Below are 21,970 nucleotides of genomic sequence, written 5' to 3'. Positions count from 1 at the left end.
CAAAAACATATATTAAAGCTGAGTGTGCTGCTCTCTGATGCACACTAGTCTAAGCCAGATACTTGAACCTGGAACTAACAGACAGTTTTTAACTATAAACAACAGCATTGAACATTAAATAGAAGAAAAATCAGTTGCATTCATTTATTCTGGCTCTTTATGCAGCTTTTCCAGAGTAATTTACCTGTCAGTGTGTTTTGTCTCATAGAGTCTTCTTACGTTATATTCTTTCACGACAGCCACACTGCTTTTCACGACAGCTTTGTCCGACATATCTGCGAACACATACTCTGCCTCCCACCTGCCTTGAAAACCCTGTTTTCAAAGTCCACCGTCCGTTTAGCCATTTTTCAGGGAGAGGGTAGCTGAAAGTTGACCACAGGTAACGAGCTCATCAGGCTGCTGATGAACGAGTGGGGCAGGGAGTCAAGCTCGCAGGCCTTTGATTGATGTGCCAACGCAGTGGCAGTGCCAGTAGGACTTGTAGTACTAGTGGTGCGTGCAATATACCGGCGGGCCAGCTCTAATAATATTTAGATATTATCATGCGGCCCAAAGATATTTCCATGGAGCTGGTGTGTTAATCTAAATGCATTGTTCAGTTCTCAATTCTTAAATGATTCTGTCCTTTCCAGTCCATAGAGACACAGCTCTTCTGCTTGGAATAATGTCCTCACAGTAGTCAATATGTTATACATCTTTCTCCTGTATTGAACAGCTTTTCATGGCATTTTTTCTGTCTGAAATGGGAGTAAAAGTAGGTGAAAAAGTAAAGCGGGGCAATCTAGAGGCCGTGCGTGCAAATCCACAGCCTGGCCCTCACCCATTAATGACCCAGGAAAAGTACAACACTTTGCATGAGTTTTGGAACGGGGCCTTTTTCTCTTCCCATCCACTGTATCTGTGTCTTTGTCTTTCTTTGTCTCTGGTCTCCTCGCAACATGCCGAAATGAGAGGATGGTGACGTCGCTATCAGTGGGAAGCATCTTGGAACAAGGAAATGTGACGTTTTCTAACACTTACAAGAACTGGCCCGTCTGTGGCTCCGGACTCTGTGTGATGAACACTGTCCTTCTGGCTAGCTGCTATTCTAATGCCTTGCACCACAATAAAATGTGGGTGATGTGCGATGACGTGTGCATCTGAACACGAGCGTCCATCTCCAAAATGTATTCTTCTCGTTGCATCCAAATTAGAAAGCATAAGCCCTCTTGTGTCTTGTATCTCATTATTGATCTAAAGTGCAAAAGTCACAGGTCCTCCTTTGTGGAATGCTGCTCCCTCCACCCACTCTCAGCCGCTCTGTATGAAGACAGTCCAGTTTCAAATGAACATCCCAGAACACGCTGCCTTCGACCAGCGTTGCGAGTGGAAGCTCAGCATGTACACAATGAATTACAAAGAGTCACAGTTCCCCAGTCCATGTAAATGAGACACAGGCTCCTCTCTCGTCCTCAAAGGCCTTATTGTCAGCAGATAGCTATCATTTCACCTCCGGCCTCAGAGCGAGTCATGGTCAGGCAAGGCTGCAGTGGGCATGAAAGTTATTATTTCACTCATACTGTTTTTTCAGAGTGAGTGCGAGGGTGCTTTGAGCAAGATGTGTAATGCTGCATTAGTACAAAATTAGGGCTGCAGCGGTATGCCCGTGTCACGGTGTACTGAGGTGTCATAACTGATGGTTATCGTACCATGTACATTTGCTTATCTGCATTATTGGATTCTACCATATTAGAGTTATTAAAGTCAGTGAAGTTGTTCAACCAAAAAAAGTTTTTTTTTCCTCTAAGGGTCATTGTAACTGATAATAATAATAGCTAATAATTGTGTAATACCGGGATCCTCGTACTGTTGCAACATTAGTGCAAAATGACCATTTAACAGGCCGTCAGTGGCAGTTTCATTGGTTATTGCTCAGTATTCTGAATTCTAGATGTGGATCTTTGTCCTCCAGGAGATTCAGCCTCTCCTCTTGTCTCTTGCTGTCCTTATGGGCATGTTGTCCACACTTGTTTCCTTTCTCCTGTCTGTGGGAACGGTGTGCTTGAGCTTTGTCTCTGTGAGTTTGTCCAGTCTGTCCAGGTATCCATGGTGGAGAGGAGGTTGGGGGACTGAGGGCTGCTGATGAACACCTTAAGTTGCTCAGTGTCCGCCTGGGTCCATATTCTTCCTATATGTTTACAATCAATGCAATATTTTGTCACCCTGATTGTCCACACTGCAAAACTACATGGTTCGGTGGAGGAAAGGATTGATTTAGGAAATTGCCATGTACAGATTTACACTGGACTGGAAAGACCAGTGGGTTTCATAAGTGATAAGAATCAGCAAAGTGATTGATAATTTCCACCTCATCACTATAACTAAGAGCAATAGTTAGAATTGTCCACAACAGATGAATCTTAATGACTATGGAGATCTCCTGACTTTTCCTGAACTTTTCCTGACTTTTCCAAATTCCTGAACAACCACTGGATGGATTGCCATGAAATTTGATACAGATAATCATGTTCCCTTCAGAATGAATCTGATCACACTGTCAAGGGTCACATGGGGTGGGAGCCTGTCCCAGCAAACACTGTTCTTCAGAGTCTAGCTTTAAAAAGGGAAAGTTCATCTAGAGTTGTAAACTCTTTGGCAATTTTAAGGCAATAATTACACCCTTTGATACAGCACAAAGAAGCCAGTCACTAGTAAAATACAGTTTACACTGTGTTTTCTCTGCTGCTCTTTCTCCGCAGATGAGCACACATCACACCCCACACTCCACTTTAACACATTTCTAACATCACTTTTCTATGGTCAGTGTAATGGCCCAGCCCTCTGTGTCCCAACCCTGCTGTTGGCACGAATGCGTTCATGCACACTTTCCTCCTGTTGCATGGCCAGCAGCATTAGGAGGAAGCTCTAATGTGCAAGTACATTGTACTCAGATGGGTATCTGCAGCCAGGAGCTCAGCACTCTGCACCACGCAGCACAGTGTTGGGGATGGTAAATACTACGTCACTCATTTCCATAGTCTCTGATGTGGCCCGTGATAGCAGCGGCAGGACTGTGGTGTGGGAGGCTGATACTGTACCTGGAGACAAACACACTCATAGCTAAAGCCATCGTGTGCAGGGAGTTTTTGGAGGCAGCGGATATTTTTAGATGTGGCTTTCGGCATTTTTTTTATGATTCATGTTCCTATAGTATTCCACAGGAGGACGATAAGATTGAATTTCTCTTTCTGAGTTTTGTGCCATTGCTCACAGAAATACAGAATACAAATGTATAAAAAACACGTCGGGATGTAGAAAAAGAACAAACCAGCAGTAGATTTGGTTGAAATTACAGGAACCAATAAAAAGTTTTTGAAAGTTTCATTTGTTTTCTCACTAACTTACATGTGTATAGAGATGTTGTTGCGGTGTATCAGTCCTGGCGCTTGACACCAGAAAATTGAACACACCCAAGAAAAGACTGGCCCCACTGGAGGTGTGAATGAGGAAGTGTTTCTGTAGTATGTGTGGACTGACCCTTTAAGAGCTACGCTGCAGCACAGGTTTCCTTTCAGTGCCTTGTGATGTCAACCGCTCATAGCCTTGTAGCTTCAGAGGTCAAAGGTCATGGTTCCCCTGACATGATGAAATTGTTTAATCGAAGGCAAAGTTGTAAGTGTTGCATGGCACAATCAGTCAGTTGATGCAATTAAACACCATCTTTAATACATGACCAGCTGTGGTGATATTTATTTTTTAGTTAATATAAGTGTATAACGTTAAACCCTTTGTATTGTAATTTAAATTACTATCCAAAACATTAACTGTTCAGATTGGTGTGAGAGGATTACATATAGAGAGGAAGGAACAGTACGGTCTGTCCAGTTATGCGGTGGCTTTAACAGACCTAGACCAGCTTCAGTCGGACCAACGTTGATTTATTAGCCAATGTCGTGTGGCTCTTGTCTTCCTTTATTTGACCTTAATGAGTTGGGGGTATGAAGTACAGCGCGAGGTCCTTTATGCTGTTCAGACTTGTTATCAGGGGTCTCTGGGTGGGCTCAGGAAGTGCCAGGAAGTTATGTTCGAACAGAAACAATGAGTAGGTCGACCATGAGCTACTGAGGCAATGAACTTAAAATAGAGAACGAGCTGCCAATTCATTAGAAGCAGACAGAAAAAAGTGAGAATTGCAACTTTCACAGATCTCACCACACAACTGTTTGCATCAGGACGTGAACTTCTGCAGTGGAAAGTTAGGATTCGTCTTGTAATGCACACACACACACACACACACACACACACACACACACACACACACACACACAGAAGCAGTCTTTAAAGCTGAATAGACAGGCAAATGTTATGAACCTTAAAAAAACATTGTTATGGAAATTAATCATTTCCCAATTTGTCCCGCAACAGCTACCGACCCAAAAACAGACATTTTGGATTTTTCAGTGCTTTGTTTGATTCAATTTGACTCCACCACTTACATTACACGTGTTCAGGGTTCAAATATTAACCGGTTGTACATACCTATATGTATGCATGTGTCATGGGTAAGTTAATGCTGCTCGTACTGTTAACACACAAACGCTGTGAGCGGAGAGCACCAGATAGCTGAAAAAAAAAAAGCTACTACAAAAGGCCGGAAAAGATAGAAGAAGGAAAGGAAAAAACAATAAAGTAAATGAGACAGAAAGAAAATGGACTATCAACAACATCATGCATTTCTTCCTCGTGAACCTTGGGTGTTTTGTGTCGCTAATCGTTAACACACACACACACACACACACACGTTTTGGTTTGAGTCAGATAACATGATTTTGCAGAAATTCCAGCTGTGAGGGGGGGTCCACTTTCTCCACTCAGCAAGTCGTCAAGTGCACCACCAGCAACTCCTCAACCCTGTGCAGCTTTGCGTAATTCAAGGAGCAGGGATGAAGTATCTTGCATTTCTTTTTTTCCCAATGTTTTTGTTCCAAGTTATCAGATCGTAAGGAGCTAAGGTCAAATAGGCTGATCTCTGAGCAAACAGCTTTTAAGGTGATTTCTGGATTGTTTTTGGGTCTGAGTGTTATTATGGAGGAAGGAACTGGGGCGTTATCAGGAGGCGAGCAGCAAAGGCAGACTGCTAGGAATGAAAGGGAATCAGAGAGTGGCAGGCAGGCTGCCTTTAGGGTTGATGTAATGTTTATATAGTGGTCAGTACAGCCATTTCCTCCTCCTCGTCCAGACGGGCCCAGTCAAAGGGCACAGATACAGTACACAGGGCAAAAGGGTCATGTTTCATAGTGAACGCTGAATATTGCTCCTCAAATGAAAGTCGGTTACAAGGAGTAACCCTGGAGAGCGTCTAAGAACTGTATATCTTTGTCTATCTATCTTGGTATCTTTATATACTTTGAGCTGTAGCTGGCTAAGTTATCGTTCTCCTTTTACTGGCTTCCACAGACCAATAAGTTACTACTGATAGTGATTTCACACAAACATCTAAAACATAGTGAAAGAATAGAAATCTTAATGAATTGGCCGATAATCAAGGTGATCCTGTAAGATCCTTCTAAAGCATGAGACTGAGACTCCAGCTGAGGGTTAAAGCGGGGGGGGGGGGGGGGGGGGGGGGGGGGGGGGATGCACAGATGGGTGGAGCCGAGTCCCAGTGGATGCTTCGAAAATGATGTAAATCATTTGAACTTCAGTAGTTCTTGGGCTGTATTTCCCAAATGGGACTTTGAGCTTGTGTTATTTCTGCTCTCTGAGTCAGCGCCAAGGCTTAATGGCCTGAGACATTGTTTTGTTTATTTAGTCAGGAGAAAATAAGTAAAACTTAGTATGAGCGCCAAGGGAAATAAAACATTTGAGAATCCCAGCTCAGAGGAGTCACAGCCCCGCAGGTCAGTTTAACATGAGACTGTCACAGTATTGAGATGGAGCTTTCACATTCTGGTATGTGACCTTTACCATATTCTTGTGGAGCTTGAAGAGGGTGAATTTGTCAGATTCTGCTCAGACACAGACACTTTTATATCTGGAGTCGGCAACAGCTGTTCAGTTGTAATGTGTTTACCGACTTTATGTGCAACTAAATTAAAATGTCTTTTTACACCACAAACCAGTTCTTATCTCTTTAATATCTTAAAGTCAAGCTTCACTCTTTGACAGCATTATGACAATACTCTTAATCAACCAATAAGAATAGAGATTTGAACTAAATCTCATTAAACAGGCCGTGTTAAAAGAACAAAAGATAGGAGAAGAAAAAAAAAATCAATGTGTCTGAGATTTAAAAATGTATGCCTCTGGTGACTCCCAGTGGTGATACTCAACCCCCTGCCATACTCATGATTCAAAGTGCATGAAAACACTTTGGCAACTCTGAAACAAAAGAATCAAGCTGACAGACACTTAGACCGACGTACAGACCTGTTTCATGGCATCTCAACCTGTAAACGTATTGTGGTCAAAGTCTTCCTGGTATAATTGTGGTTAAGCCAAGCACATGTTGGTTATTCACCGTAATTACTTAATGGATGGAGCAGTGTCGGGCTTCAGTATATCTGTTTTTGTGAGAAAATGTTCAAAAACCTGAGTTTTCTCTCTCTCGGATGTTCAGATATTTGTTAATACATGAAGGCTCACCATTTCTCCTTTTTCAACAGAAAACAGAGCTTGTCTCTCTTCCCCTCTCTCACAACAAGCACATAACATCTTCACACACCACTTGGCGGTGCGTTCAGGGTTCAGAGTTTCTTCTGTTCTAACTTCTGTTGTGTTAAAACACAGAAGTTGAGCAGGCGGCTTTCAGAAAGTTCTTCCTTTAAAACTTGGCTGGATGCTGGTCTTCAGCACGCTCAGTGTGGCTCAGGATGCAGTTGAGTTCAGCTGAGGCTGGGCTCAGTGTGACCCCACCGGCTGGCAGTTGAAACCAGAGGGTCGAGCACCAGAGGGTTTTTTGTCTTGTTCCAATCCAAGGAGACAGTGTGGCTTAATTAATATTACGTGTTTTCAAAAGTTTTAGTACAACAGTGGATCTGTGTAACACACAGCTACACAGGTAATACTTGGATCAGTTCATTGTTAGTTTTGGTCTTTTCAGTGGATTCGTTGACAATAAAAAAAATAAAAGAGATATTGCCTGTCTTGGATGAAATTGGGGGGGGGCGTCACGTTTACATTTTAGCATAAGCTGCTCTGTCCTCACTCCCCAGTTTGGCATCTTCACTCAACTGTGCATTTGGCAGATTTCTGTCATTTTAGGTAAAGTTTGTCTCTGTTCACTCATTGTCTTCACCCACATTAGTGTAGTGGTGATGTATGTATTTGTTGGCAGTGCGTGTTTAATGTTGGATTTGCAGAGTAAGTAGAAGAAGGACTGTAAAGTGTCTAAAATTCAACAAAGAAACAAATCTACATATATGTAAATTAGCAGTGGAAGTGTTGATTTTGATCATTTTCACTGTTGATTTGACATTGACAGAGGTGGTGTTTGACAGCATTGATTAACTTTGTTAAGAGAAATGCTACAGATACAGTTTTATTATTATATTATTATTTGATCAATTCTTAATCCAGCATGGAATTCAGCTATTGAATCCAAATCCTTTCAATTCTCTGACTGAATCTAGTGAGTGTATTGCATTTTCAGCTTCCATGCACATATAAATGTATTTTTGAGAACTAATTGTTAATAAGGAAAAAGAAAGCGGGTGTCTTTGACCTGTCTGTCTGAACCCAACAGTAGACAATGGGGATCTTTACCACAGTAAGAAATACTCTTATATCACATAGAAGCCATCTAGTATGAAGGGAAACCTTCAGCGTGTCACTAAATTAGAAATTGTCGACCACCCACCTGACAGGGCGATAGTGTGAAGCTCAGCCATGCTAACACCCTGCACAAACAGCAGAAGTATGGTCATGCAGATATGCACTTCCTCATACGGGCCGCTCTTCCAGTTAATCTATAAAATCAACCTGAAGTGACAGGTGTGGTTTCATACGACCTGACATTTAAAAGTAATGGTGGGTTGGCAGGTTAATGTTTTGAGCTTTCAAGAAGACTTTGAAGGCTTTCTAGAATCAAATACTGACTTTGATTAAAGATAGAAAAAAACACACATATGAGTTATATTTTGTTCAAATGTCTCAGTGCAGTACTGTGCTGACGTTCACATCCTGTGTGAACACCCTTCACCAGAGTGCACTGGACCCTTGAACTCTTCATGCACCTCTCTGTGGCACCGTCGTACTACAGAAAGAAGAATAGAGTCCCACAGGACTGGAAGGAAGGGAAGGGTCACTGTTGTGAATAGAACAAGCAAAGTTTAGGAGAGGGCACCGTCTCCAGGGATGGGTGGGTGAACAGAGCAGCATGTAATGCAGAATGGACCTTTTCTTTCTTGTCTAATGTCTAATTTAAATTGCTTTATTGACATGACTGTCATTAAGGACAATGTTGCCAAAACATGCTGAACAAAGCCTATGATATTAAGTGTAATTCTGAATACAGACAATAAGAATTGCAGATGTACATTCAGCTGCTTATTATAATTTATTAGGGACAACATTGGACGCTGAATATTTTTGAAAGTTTTGGTCAGTTAAAAACAAGACAGTTGAAAAGGTCACATTGGGCTGTGGGAAATTAAGGTTTGACATTTTGTGTCTCTTTTGCCTAGTAATTAATCAATAATTAAAACAATCGCTAGTTGCAGCCTTGCTTTAAATGTTCTTATAATATTCAACATTATGGTCATTTGTGAAGCTGTGGTTTGTGTTGCTGTTAATAGAAAGTAATGTTTCTAATCTTAACTTTATCCTCATTTGATAAAATTTCGGTTGACGCGTACGTCTGTATATCTGATCTGTCTTGAGATCTGTATGCTCAGTGTATGTAGTGGATCTAACTCTGCGTCGGGTTGAGTATAAGGAAAGGACACACTTTACTGGGAATGGCTCTCAGCGATTTATTTGCCACCAGATCTTCTATCTGAAAAATAACAAATGAAATAGCTAATAATGTAACACCATGTAAAATCCCTGAATGCTCCATGCTAGCAAAAAGTCTCAACAGTACACATTAGCATGACAAGCTACACTGCTCTACTTAATGATTTTGTTGTTTTTTTTTAACATGCCATATTGTTATGTCATTGTTTTACTATGATGCAATGTTGTCTGTGCTTTTGTATGTTTTCTTTTAATGCTTTTTAAATGCCATCAACTTGCCTAGAATTGCAGTTGAAAATTAGCCTGTTTGGCTAAATCAGGCACATTTACATGATGGACCCAAGTGCTCGACAACTAATGTGCATTGTCCCTTCTTAAATAAAAAAACGTAAAAAGAAAGAATATACCGACGTTACACCAGCAACAGTTAAAGAACATAAAAAACATGATAGCAGAAGTGCTAATTTGTGTCCTTCAGAATAAGTTCGCCCTGACTAACCTTCACTCCAAAATTGTCAGATCGCATTTTAAAGGGCAACCTCACTCGATGTTGCGTGATGCTGTGAAGTCTATTCTGTCATTGTTAGGAGTTAATGATTGACCCTGTCCGTGATCTTTGAGGGGGAGAGAATGATACAGGTTTGAGCAATGATGCCATGTGTTTAATGTTTAGCTGTGTGGTAAACGGACTGGAAGGCAACATGTCAGCGAGTGACTCTGGGCTGTTGAAGTCTTGGCTAATAAGTAATGTGGAATCAGCGGCCTGATACCAGGATACAGATGATAACCTCAGGAGAAAAAAGAAATGTGATATTAGTGTTTGCTGTAAGCGGCGTTTGTTTGTAGTTATTTTGAAGCACAAGAGATGTAATCCTGTGAGGAGGAAGAACAGTGTTTTCAGAAGCGTTTCCCCACACACCATTAACCGAGGCCACAGAATGATTATACTCTGGTAATAATACTCATTGGTTGGGTTTTTACCGGGGTTTACTTCCTTGTTTGTACAAACTGGCACCCAAGCACTTTCTTTTCATCGGTTACAATGGGACTTTATCCCATAGAACTGAGCCTTTTTGTATTCATTTACACCGCTGAAAAGGAAGTGCCATGATGAATACTAAAGCTTAATCTTGTCTATAATATTACAAGTTTATTATTAGCCATGGGAACTTCAGATTTTCCAATGAAAAGCTTACACATGCTGGTTGTTTTCACAGGATGGTCCCAGTGTGTTTACACTTCATATATTTAAATTTGACTTTTTATGGGCCAACAAAATGAATTATTAAAGACACAGGGCTACATATCAATATATGTACCTTTATCTATGCCCTGGACATACAAAAAGCTGGTGTCATTAAACATGACCTATTTAACAGCAGTTCCATTTATTTATGTTAATTCAGCAGGCTTGCACTTTGAGCTGCTGCTACATTTCCTGATGCCCTGTGTCATGGAACAGGTGGTTGGGTTTTGACTTGACGTTTTGAAGCCGTTTTAAACTCAATGCTGACCTCTGCTGGCTTAACATCATTTTCTTTGCTTTTCTCTCCACAGACCTCCCAAGCAGAGTGTGCCTGTAAGTACACAAGCTGTTTCTTTATTTTGTTTTATGTGCTACATTTCTGTTGATTTGTCTCTATATAATTCAAGAAACAGTCCTCACACAGTGCCATAATTTGTGTTTCATATCAGCTTATTACTTAGATCGCTCCTGTCAATGCTTCTTTTTTTTTTTGCAGAGATTTTGCTGTTTTCAAACCATTTATGCTCATTGCTGATAGTTCGACTTGTTTTCCTTTGTCCTCTATCTCTTAGACACTGAATGTAACATCACTGAAACAGAAACATTAACAACAACAACAACAACAGTCACATTTGGACCAAACTGCACCTTAACCACTGAGAACAACACCTCTGCAGACGGTTCAATAAGTGGTTTGATTCCTGGAACAGTCTATCAAATCGTCCTTCACTGTTTGAACTGCTGCAAAGAGGTCACAACGAGTAAGTCTGTCTACTGTGCTGAATCAGTGACTCTGTATTCCAAATAACCAAGTTTACAACAATGACTCCGTACAATGTAGTATGCTGCAGATTCAGCATGACTGACTGCAAACAACTGACCTGCACATATCAAATACACAGATGAAAGCACTGTCTTTGTCTCTTCTTTCCTCCACACCTTCTCTTTCACTCACAGACCCTGAAGTAATCAGCAACCTCACTGTCACTCAAATCACCACATCCTCTCTGTCTCTGACCTGGACGGAACCTGAGGGAAACCTCTCCTTCTATAGAGTACAGTGGACTGATGGAAATGCCAATAGGACTGAAATTAGCCACGAAACATCTATAACCATCACTGGTCTGACTTCTGGGGTCAAGCACAATATAACTGTCACCGTAGTGGCAGGTGATGGCCAGACTGAAGGAGAGAAAGTCACTACTTCACAGTACACAAGTAAGTACACCTTTTCTTTTGGCTTACATAGGAAAATTTTCCATTATGTTCTTAATGTCAAACTCTACATGACAGTGGAGTTAAAGGTGTGAAGACATTATGATTTTCCTATGCAGTGCTATTCATGTAGTTTGTCATTAAGTACTTTGTGTCGCCATATTTTCTCCTTTGCGTTCACCCCTCTTGCCCTCACAGAGCCTGAAGTAGTCAGAAATCTCACTGTCACTCAAATCACCACATCCTCTGTGTCTCTGAGCTGGACTGAACCAGAGGGAAACAGCTCCTTCTATAGAGTACAGTGGACTGATGGAACAACTAACAGGGCTGTCAATGTCACTGAAACACAAACAAATGTCACTGGGCTGATTGCTGGAGTGCAGTACAATTTTACTGTGATAGCAGTGGCTGGAGATGACAAAACAGAGAGTGAAATGGCTGAGATTTTTCACCATACAAGTAAGATGATGAATCACAGTTTTGCCGATGACAGTGCTCATATTTGATTTTGTCGCCTCGTCCTCACTGTGATGTTATTCCTCCTCTTTACACTGAAGAGGGACCATTTGCAACATTAGCATGAATGATGGATGAGGGTTAGACAAGTAAAACAAACAACATTTAATCTAATTATTAAACTGAAACAAATGATTAAATCTTATATTAGATTACAGCATTTTGTCATTTTTGTATGGACAGCTGTGCTTTCCTGTTATGAAACACACTCAGTTGTGTGTTTTGTACTTACCACAGTGTTTTTTAGTTCAAAATTCTTATTTTTATTTTTTCCTCATCCGACAATTATCCTGCACTCACAGAGCCTGAAGCTGTCAGGAACCTCAGTGTCACTCAAATCACCACATCCTCTGTGTCTCTGAGCTGGACTGAACCAGAAGGAAACAGCTCCTTCTATAGAGTACAGTGGACTGATGGACATTTGAAAGAGACTGTAAATGTGACTGAGACACATGTAGATATTACTAACTTGACTGCTGGTGTCCAGTATGAAATAAGTGTGACTGCAGTGGCAGGTGATGGCCTCACAGAAGGACAGAGTACCACTGTTACTCAATACACAAGTAAGTAAGCATGTAAATGTGGTTCACACTGTCAGAGAGTCTGCTGAAGACATGTGGTGGAGGAGACTCTCTGTCATGATTTCAGCTTTTACCTCAGAGCTGCTGTGCTCATGCTGGATGTGGGTTGTAGCTCTTTACATTGTTGATGTCATATCTCTGTAACAAACCATTTTGAAAAGTATTGTGGCTCACAACATGCCAGCACCAAGACAAACAGGCTAATCAAGAAAATAGACAGTAAAACAACGTAAAACATGTCAGAATTTACAGCTTGCTTGTTTTAAGTCCGGTCACGGACAGCCGGGATGGATCCCTCCTTGGGCTTGCACAGTTACCGGTCCTCGTTGGTGAAGCAGTCTGGTGGAGTAATGTTTAAATCCACACACAGTTGTCCAGTTGTTGTGGGACCACGTCCTTCTCGTGTCCATGAAAAATACAGTTAATCCACAGGGCCTCGACATCCTCAGATGGTGGGAGTGAATGAAGATTTGTGTTGGTTCTTGCAGCCAACAACAGAGAAACTGGCTTCTTTGCTCATAATGTTGTCTTCCACATCTTCACATAACAATGGCAGACAGCGAGTTGTGCCCACTGTCACATAGGTGGAGGATGGTCAGTGAGCTGGAGGTGGTGCTGTGTTACGCAGTGAAGTAGACAAGTAATGGAAGAAATGGCTGAACTACTGGCAATGTGTTTGAGGCTGTGGCGGAGCATTTTTTTCTGTTGGAGAGAAACTCTCTCTCTGGCATGAACTTTGTAACTTCACAGATATTTTACATGCAAAAAAAAGTAATCCAGCTCACTGAAGGAAAGGGAACAACCCAAGTAACATCATATGGTCTCTGAAGAGCTCCAATGTTGATGTTAATCCTGTGCTTTGTGATAGATTAATATATGTTTCAATGTCATATTTTCTCCTTTGCGTTCACCCCTCTTGCCCTCACAGAGCCTGAAGTAGTCAGAAATCTCACCGTCACTCAAATCACCACATCCTCTGTGTCTCTGAGCTGGACTGAACCAGAGGGAAACAGTTCCTTCTATAGAGTACAGTGGACTGATGGAACAACTAACAGGGCTGTCAATGTCACTGAAACACAAACAAATGTCACTGGGCTGATTGCTGGAGTGCAGTACAATTTTACTGTGATAGCAGTGGCTGGAGATGACAAAACAGAGAGTGAAATGGCTGAGATTTTTCACCATACAAGTAAGACGATGAATCACAGTTTTGCTGATGACGGTGCTCATATTTGATTTTGTCGCCTCGTCCTCACTGTGATGTTATTCCTCCTCTTTACACTGAAGAGGGACCATTTGCAACATTAGCATGAATGATGGATGAGGGTTAGACAAGTAAAAAAAACAACATTTAATCTAATTATTAAACTGAAACAAATGATCTTAGATTACAGCATTTTGTCATTTGTACCTTTTTCATATGGACAACTGTGCTCTCCTGTTATGAAACACACTCAGCTGTGGGTTATGTACTTTTAGTTAATTATTATTTTTTTTTTTATTATTTTTTTCCTCATCCGACAATTATCCTGCACTCACAGAGCCTGAAGCTGTCAGGAACTTCACTGTCACTCAAATCACCACATCCTCTGTGTCCCTGAGCTGGACTGAACCAGAAGGAAACAGCTCCTTCTATAGAGTACAGTGGACTGATGGACATTTGAAAGAGACTGTAAATGTGACTGAGACACATGTAGATATTACTAACCTGACTGCTGGTGTCCAGTATGAAATAAGTGTGACTGCAGTGGCAGGTGATGGCCTCACAGAAGGACAGAGTACCACTGTTACTCAATACACAAGTAAGTAAGCATGTAAGTGTGGTTCACACTGTCAGAGAGTCTGCTGAAGACATGTGGTGGAGGAGACTCTCCGTCATGATTTCAGCTTTTACCTCAGAGCTGCCGTGCTCATGCTGGATGTGGGTTGTAGCTCTGGACATTGTTGATGTCACATCTCTGTAACAAACCATTTTGAAAAGTATTGTGGCTCACAACATGCCAGCACCAAGACAAACAGGCTAATCAAGAAAATAGACAGTAAAACAACGTAAAACATGTCAGAATTTACAGCTTGCTTGTTTTAAGTCCGGTCACGGACAGCCGGGATGGATCCCTCCTTGGGCTTGCACAGTTACCGGTCCTCGTTGGTGAAGCAGTCTGGTGGAGTAATGTTTAAATCCACACAGTTGTCCAGTTGTTGTGGGACCACGTCCTTCTCGTGTCCATGAAAAATACAGTTAATCCACGGGGCCTCGACATCCTCAGATGGTGGGAGTGGATGAAGATTTGTGTTGGTTCTTGCAGCCAACAACAGAGAAACTGGCTTCTTTGCTCATAATGTTATCTTCCACATCTTCACATAACAATGGCAGACAGCGAGTTGTGCCCACTGTCACATAGGTGGAGGATGGTCAGTGAGCTGGAGGTGGTGCTGTGTTACGCAGTGAAGTAGACAAGTAATGGAAGAAATGGCTGAACTACTGACAAGGTGTTTGAGGCTGTGGTGGAGCATTTTTTTCTGTTGGAGAGAAAAGCTTTTCTGGCATGAACTTTGTAACTTCACAGATATTTTACATGCACAAAAAAGTAATCCAGCTCACTGAAGGAAAGGGAACAACCCAAGTAACATCATATGGTCTCTGAAGAGCTCCAATGTTGATGTTTATCCTGTGCTTTGTGATAGATTAATATATGTTTCAATGTCATATTTTCTCCTTTGCGTTCACCCCTCTTGCCCTCACAGAGCCTGAAGTAGTCAGAAATCTCACTGTCACTCAAATCACCACATCCTCTGTGTCTCTGAGCTGGACTGAACCAGAGGGAAACAGCTCCTTCTATAGAGTACAGTGGACTGATGGAACAACTAACAGGGCTGTCAATGTCACTGAAACACAAACAAATGTCACTGGGCTGATTGCTGGAGTGCAGTACAATTTTACTGTGATAGCAGTGGCTGGAGATGACAAAACAGAGAGTGAAATGGCTGAGATTTTTCACCATACAAGTAAGACGATGAATCACAATTTTGCTGATGACAGTGCTCATATTTGATTTTGTCGCCTCGTCCTCACTGTGATGTTATTCCTCCTCTTTACACTGAGGAGGGACCATTTGCAACATTAGCATGAATGATGGATGAGGGTTAGACAAGTGAAAAAACAACATTTAATCTAATTAAACTGAATCAAATGATTAAGTCTTATATTAGATTACAGCATTTTGTCATTTTGGTATGGACAGCTGTGCTTTCCTGTCATGAAACACACTCAGTTGTGTGTTTTGTACTTGCCACAGTGTTTTTTAGTTCAAAATTCTTATTTTTATTTTTTCCTTATCTGACAATTATCCTGCACTCACAGAGCCTGAAGCTGTCAGGAACCTCACTGTCACTCAAATCACCACATCCTCTGTGTCTCTGAGCTGGACTGAACCAGAAGGAAACAGCTCCTTCTATAGAGTACAGTGGAATGATGGACATTTGAAAGAGACTGTAAATGTGACTGAGACACATGTAGATATTACTAACCTGACTGCTGGTGTCCAGTATGAAATAAGTGTGACTGCAGTGGCAGGTGATGGCCTCACAGAAGGACAGAGTACCACTGTTACTCAATACACAAGTAAGTAAGCATGTAAGTGTGGTTCACACTGTCAGAGAGTCTGCTGAAGACATGTGGTGGAGGAGACTCTCCGTCATGATTTCAGCTTTTACCTCAGAGCTGTTGTGCTCATGCTGGATGTGGGTTGTAGCTCTGGACATTGTTGATGTCACATCTCTGTAACAAAACATTTTGAAAAGTATTGTGGCTCACAACATGCCAGCGCCAAGACAAACAGGCTAATCAAGAAAATAGACAGTAAAACAACGTAAAAGATGTCAGAATTTACAGCTTGCTTGTTTTAAGTCCGGTCACCGACAGCCGGGATGGATCCCTCCTTGGGCTTGCACAGTTACCGGTCCTCGTTGGTGAAGCAGTCTGGTGGAGTAATGTTTAAATCCACACACAGTTGTCCAGTTGTTGTGGGACCATGTCCTTCTCGTGTCCATGAAAAATACAGTTAATCCACGGGGCCTCGACATCCTCAGATGGTGGGAGTGGATGAAGATTTGTGTTGGTTCTTACAGCCAACAACAGAGAAACTGGCTTCTTTGCTCATAATGTTATCTTCCACATCTTCACATAACAATGGCAGACAGCGAGTTGTGCCCACTGTCACATAGGTGGAGGATGGTCAGTGAGCTGGAGGTGGTGCTGTGTTACGCAGTGAAGTAGACAAGTAATGGAAGAAATGGCTGAACTACTGACAAGGTGTTTGAGGCTGTGGCGGAGCATTTTTTTCTGTTGGAGAGAAAAGCTCTCTCTGGCATGAACTTTGTAACTTCACAGATATTTTACATGCACAACAAAGTAATCCAGCTCACTGAAGGAAAGGGAACAACCCAAGTAACATCATATGGTCTCTGAAGAGCTCCAATGTTGATGTTAATCCTGTGCTTTGTGATAGATTAATATATGTTTCAATGTCATATTTTCTCCTTTGCGCTCACCCCTCTTGCCCTCACAGAGCCTGAAGTAGTCAGAAATCTCACTGTCACTCAAATCACCACATCCTCTGTGTCTCTGAGCTGGACTGAACCAGAGGGAAACAGTTCCTTCTATAGAGTACAGTGGACTGATGGAACAACTAACAGGGCTGTCAATGTCACTGAAACACAAACAAATGTCACTGGGCTGATTGCTGGAGTGCAGTACAATTTTACTGTGATAGCAGTGGCTGGAGATGACAAAACAGAGAGTGAAATGGCTGAGATTTTTCACCATACAAATAAGACGATGAATCACAGTTTTGCTGATGACAGTGCTCATATTTGATTTTGTCGCCTCGTCCTCACTGTGATGTTATTCCTCCTCTTTACACTGAAGAGGGACCATTTGCAACATTAGCATGAATGATGGATGAGGGTTAGACAAGTGAAAAAAACAACATTTAATCTAATTATTAAACTGAAACAAATGATCTTAGATTACAGCATTTTGTCATTTGTACCTTTTTCATATGGACAACTGTGCTCTCCTGTTATGAAACACACTCAGCTGTGGGTTATGTACTTTTAGTTAATTATTTATTTTTTTTTATTATTTTTTTCCTCATCCAACAATTATCCTGCACTCACAGAGCCTGAAGCTGTCAGGAATCTCAGTGTTACTCAAATCACCACATCCTCTGTGTCTCTGAGCTGGACTGAACCAGCAGGAAACAGCTCCTTCTATAGAGTACAGTGGACTGATGGACATTTGAAAGAGACTGTAAATGTGACTGAGACACATGTAGATATTACTAACCTGACTGCTGGTGTCCAGTATGAAATAAGTGTGACTGCAGTGGCAGGTGATGGCTTCACAGAAGGACAGAGTACCATTGTTACTCAATACACAAGTAAGTAAGCATGTAAATGTGGTTCACACTGTCAGAGAGTCTGCTGAAGACATGTGGTGGAGGAGACTCTCCGTCATGATTTCAGCTTTTACCTCAGAGCTGCCGTGTTCATGCTGGATGTGGGTTGTAGCTTTTTACATTGTTGATGTCACATCTCTGTAACAAAACATTTTTGAAAAGTATTGTGGCTCGCAACATGCCAGCGCCAAGACAAACAGGCCAAACCAAAAAACAGACAGTAAAACAACGTAAAACATGTCAGAATTTACAGCTTGCTTGTTTTAAGTCCGGTCACCGACAGCCGGGATGGATCCCTCCTTGGGCTTGCACAGTTACCGGTCCTTGTTGGTAAAGCAGTCTGGTGGAGTAATGTTTAAATCCACACACAGTTGTCCAGTTGTTGTGGGACCACGTCCTTCTCGTGTCCATGAAAAATACAGTTAATCCACGGGGCCTCGACATCCTCAGATGGTGGGAGTGGATGAAGATTTGTGTTGGTTCTTACAGCCAACAACAGAGAAACTGGCTTCTTTGCTCATAATGTTATCTTCCACATCTTCACATAACAATGGCAGACAGCGAGTTGTGCCCACTGTCACATAGGTGGAGGATGGTCAGTGAGCTGGAGGTGGTGCTGTGTTACGCAGTGAAGTAGACAAGTAATGGAAGAAATGGCTGAACTACTGACAAGGTGTTTGAGGCTGTGGCGGAGCATTTTTTTCTGTTGGAGAGAAAAGCTTTTCTGGCATGAACTTTGTAACTTCACAGATATTTTACATGCACAAAAAAGTAATCCAGCTCACTGAAGGAAAGGGAACAACCCAAGTAACATCATATGGTCTCTGAAGAGCTCCAATGTTGATGTTAATCCTGTGCTTTGTGATAGATTAATATATGTTTCAATGTCATATTTTCTCCTTTGCGCTCACCCCTCTTGCCCTCACAGAGCCTGAAGTAGTCAGAAATCTCACTGTCACTCAAATCACCACATCCTCTGTGTCTCTGAGCTGGACTGAACCAGAGGGAAACAGTTCCTTCTATAGAGTACAGTGGACTGATGGAACAACTAACAGGGCTGTCAATGTCACTGAAACACAAACAAATGTCACTGGGCTGATTGCTGGAGTGCAGTACAATTTTACTGTGATAGCAGTGGCTGGAGATGACAAAACAGAGAGTGAAATGGCTGAGATTTTTCACCATACAAGTAAGACGATGAATCACAGTTTTGCTGATGACGGTGCTCATATTTGATTTTGTCTCCTCGTCCTCACTGTGATGTTATTCCTCCTCTTTACACTGAAGAGGGACCATTTGCAACATTAGCATGAATGATGGATGAGGGTTAGACAAGTGAAAAAAACAACATTTAATCTAATTAAACTGAATCAAATGATTAAGTCTTATATTAGATTACAGCATTTTGTCATTTTTGTATGGACAGCTGTGCTTTCCTGTTATGAAACACACTCAGTTGTGTGTTTTGTACTTACCACAGTGTTTTTTAGTTCAAAATTCTTAGTTTTATTTTTTCCTCATCCGACAATTATCCTGCACTCACAGAGCCTGAAGCTGTCAGGAACCTCACTGTCACTCAAATCACCACATCCTCTGTGTCCCTGAGCTGGACTGAACCAGAAGGAAACAGCTCCTTCTATAGAGTACAGTGGACTGATGGACAATTGAAAGAGACTGTAAATGTGACTGAGACACATGTAGATATTACTAACCTGACTGCTGGTGTCCAGTATGAAATAAGTGTGACTGCAGTGGCAGGTGATGGCCTCACAGAAGGACAGAGTACCACTGTTACTCAATACACAAGTAAGTAAGCATGTAAGTGTGGTTCACACTGTCAGAGAGTCTGCTGAAGACATGTGGTGGAGGAGACTCTCCGTCATGATTTCAGCTTTTACCTCAGAGCTGCCGTGCTCATGCTGGATGTGGGTTGTAGCTCTGGACATTGTTGATGTCACATCTCTGTAACAAACCATTTTTGAAAAGTATTGTGACTCACAACATGCCAGCACCAAGACAAACAGGCTAATCAAGAAAATAGACAGTAAAACAACGTAAAACATGTCAGAATGTACAGCTTGCTTGTTTTAAGTCCGGTCACGGACAGCCGGGATGGATCCCTCCTTGGGCTTGCACAGTTACCGGTCCTCGTTGGTGAAGCAGTCTGGTGGAGTAATGTTTAAATCCACACAGTTGTCCAGTTGTTGTGGGACCATGTCCTTCTCGTGTCCATGAAAAATACAGTTAATCCACGGGGCCTCGACATCCTCAGATGGTGGGAGTGGATGAAGATTTGTGTTGGTTCTTGCAGCCAACAACAGAGAAACTGGCTTCTTTGCTCATAATGTTATCTTCCACATCTTCACATAACAATGGCAGACAGCGAGTTGTGCCCACTGTCACATAGGTGGAGGATGGTCAGTGAGCTGGAGGTGGTGCTGTGTTACGCAGTGAAGTAGACAAGTAATGGAAGAAATGGCTGAACTACTGGCAAGGTGTTTGAGGCTGTGGCGGAGCATTTTTTTCTGTTGGAGAGAAAAGCTCTCTCTGGCATGAACTTTGTAACTTCACAGATATTTTACATGCACAACAAAGTAATCCAGCTCACTGAAGGAAAGGGAACAACCCAAGTAACATCATATGGTCTCTGAAGAGCTCCAATGTTGATGTTTATCCTGTGCTTTGTGATAGATTAATATATGTTTCAATGTCATATTTTCTCCTTTGCGCTCACCCCTCTTGCCCTCACAGAGCCTGAAGTAGTCAGAAATCTCACTGTCACTCAAATCACCACATCCTCTGTGTCTCTGAGCTGGACTGATCCAGAGGGAAACAGCTCCTTCTATAGAGTACAGTGGACTGATGGAACAACTAACGGGGCTGTCAATGTCACTGAAACACAAACAAATGTCACTGGGCTGATTGCTGGAGTGCAGTACAATTTTACTGTGATAGCAGTGGCTGGAGATGACAAAACAGAGAGTGAAATGGCTGAGATTTTTCACCATACAAGTAAGACGATGAATCACAGTTTTGCTGATGACAGTGCTCATATTTGATTTTGTCTCCTCGTCCTCACTGTGATGTTATTCCTCCTCTTTACACTGAAGAGGGACCATTTGCAACATTAGCATGAATGATGGATGAGGGTTAGACAAGTGAAAAAACAACATTTAATCTAATTAAACTGAATCAAATGATTAAGTCTTATATTAGATTACAGCATTTTGTCATTTTTGTATGGACAGCTGTGCTTTCCTGTCATGAAACACACTCAGTTGTGTGTTTTGTACTTGCCACAGTGTTTTTTAGTTCAAAATTCTTATTTTTATTTTTTCCTTATCTGACAATTATCCTGCACTCACAGAGCCTGAAGCTGTCAGGAACCTCACTGTCACTCAAATCACCACATCCTCTGTGTCCCTGAGCTGGACTGAACCAGAAGGAAACAGCTCCTTCTATAGAGTACAGTGGACTGATGGACATTTGAAAGAGACTGTAAATGTGACTGAGACACATGTAGATATTACTAACCTGACTGCTGGTGTCCAGTATGAAATAAGTGTGACTGCAGTGGCAGGTGATGGCTTCACAGAAGGACAGAGTACCACTGTTACTCAATACACAAGTAAGTAAGCATGTAAGTGTGGTTCACACTGTCAGAGAGTCTGCTGAAGACATGTGGTGGAGGAGACTCTCCGTCATGATTTCAGCTTTTACCTCAGAGCTGCCGTGCTCATGCTGGATGTGGGTTGTAGCTCTGGACATTGTTGATGTCACATCTCTGTAACAAAACATTTTGAAAAGTATTGTCGCTCGCAACATGCCAGCGCCAAGACAAACAGGCTAATCAAGAAAACAGACAGTAAAACAACGTAAAAGATGTCAGAATTTACAGCTTGCTTGTTTTAAGTCCGGTCACCGACAGCCGGGATGGATCCCTCCTTGGGCTTGCACAGTTACCGGTCCTCGTTGGTAAAGCAGTCTGGTGGAGTAATGTTTAAATCCACACACAG

The 21,970-nt window shown here is 41.9% G+C and overlaps 2 protein-coding genes across 3 annotated transcripts in view; both read left to right on the top strand.

Annotated features, from left to right (window-relative positions):
• The window catches only part of LOC143321627 (receptor-type tyrosine-protein phosphatase eta-like), a 42,370-nt gene that overhangs the window by 4,383 nt on the left and 16,017 nt on the right, over positions 1-21,970 (top strand). For both annotated transcript variants that reach the window (XR_013077228.1, XM_076732077.1), the window contains exons 2-4: positions 10,495-10,516; positions 10,756-10,944; positions 11,141-11,401. Coding sequence is in view for 1 of the 2 variants with exons in the window: in XM_076732077.1 (XP_076588192.1) it covers positions 10,495-10,516; positions 10,756-10,944; positions 11,141-11,401 (472 nt within the window). In the remaining variant the exon portion in view is untranslated. The remainder of the gene's footprint in view (positions 1-10,494; positions 10,517-10,755; positions 10,945-11,140; positions 11,402-21,970) is intronic.
• Positions 19,101-21,590, top strand: LOC143321765 (receptor-type tyrosine-protein phosphatase eta-like). Its single transcript, XM_076732395.1, has 3 exons — positions 19,101-19,143; positions 19,500-19,760; positions 21,322-21,590. The coding sequence occupies exons 1-3, from the start codon at positions 19,119-19,121 to the stop codon at positions 21,588-21,590; spliced, it is 555 nt and encodes a 184-aa protein (XP_076588510.1). The 5' UTR covers positions 19,101-19,118.

The sequence above is a fragment of the Chaetodon auriga genome, chromosome 6 (assembly GCF_051107435.1).
Source record: "Chaetodon auriga isolate fChaAug3 chromosome 6, fChaAug3.hap1, whole genome shotgun sequence".
In the NCBI taxonomy this organism is placed as follows: Eukaryota; Metazoa; Chordata; class Actinopteri; order Chaetodontiformes; family Chaetodontidae; genus Chaetodon; species Chaetodon auriga.
The sequence above is the reverse complement of the archived record's forward strand: the minus strand, read 5'-3'. Positions and strand labels throughout refer to the sequence as shown.

Bases quoted from the DNA above. Each gene is read 5' to 3' on its own strand.
- LOC143321765 (XM_076732395.1), top strand. From the start codon at position 19,119: ATGGCTGAGATTTTTCACCATACAA. The intron at 19,144-19,499 runs GTAAGACGATGA...CTGCACTCACAG, and splicing joins TGAGATTTTTCACCATACAA to AGCCTGAAGCTGTCAGGAAC. The intron at 19,761-21,321 runs GTAAGTAAGCAT...CTGCACTCACAG, and splicing joins CACTGTTACTCAATACACAA to AGCCTGAAGCTGTCAGGAAC.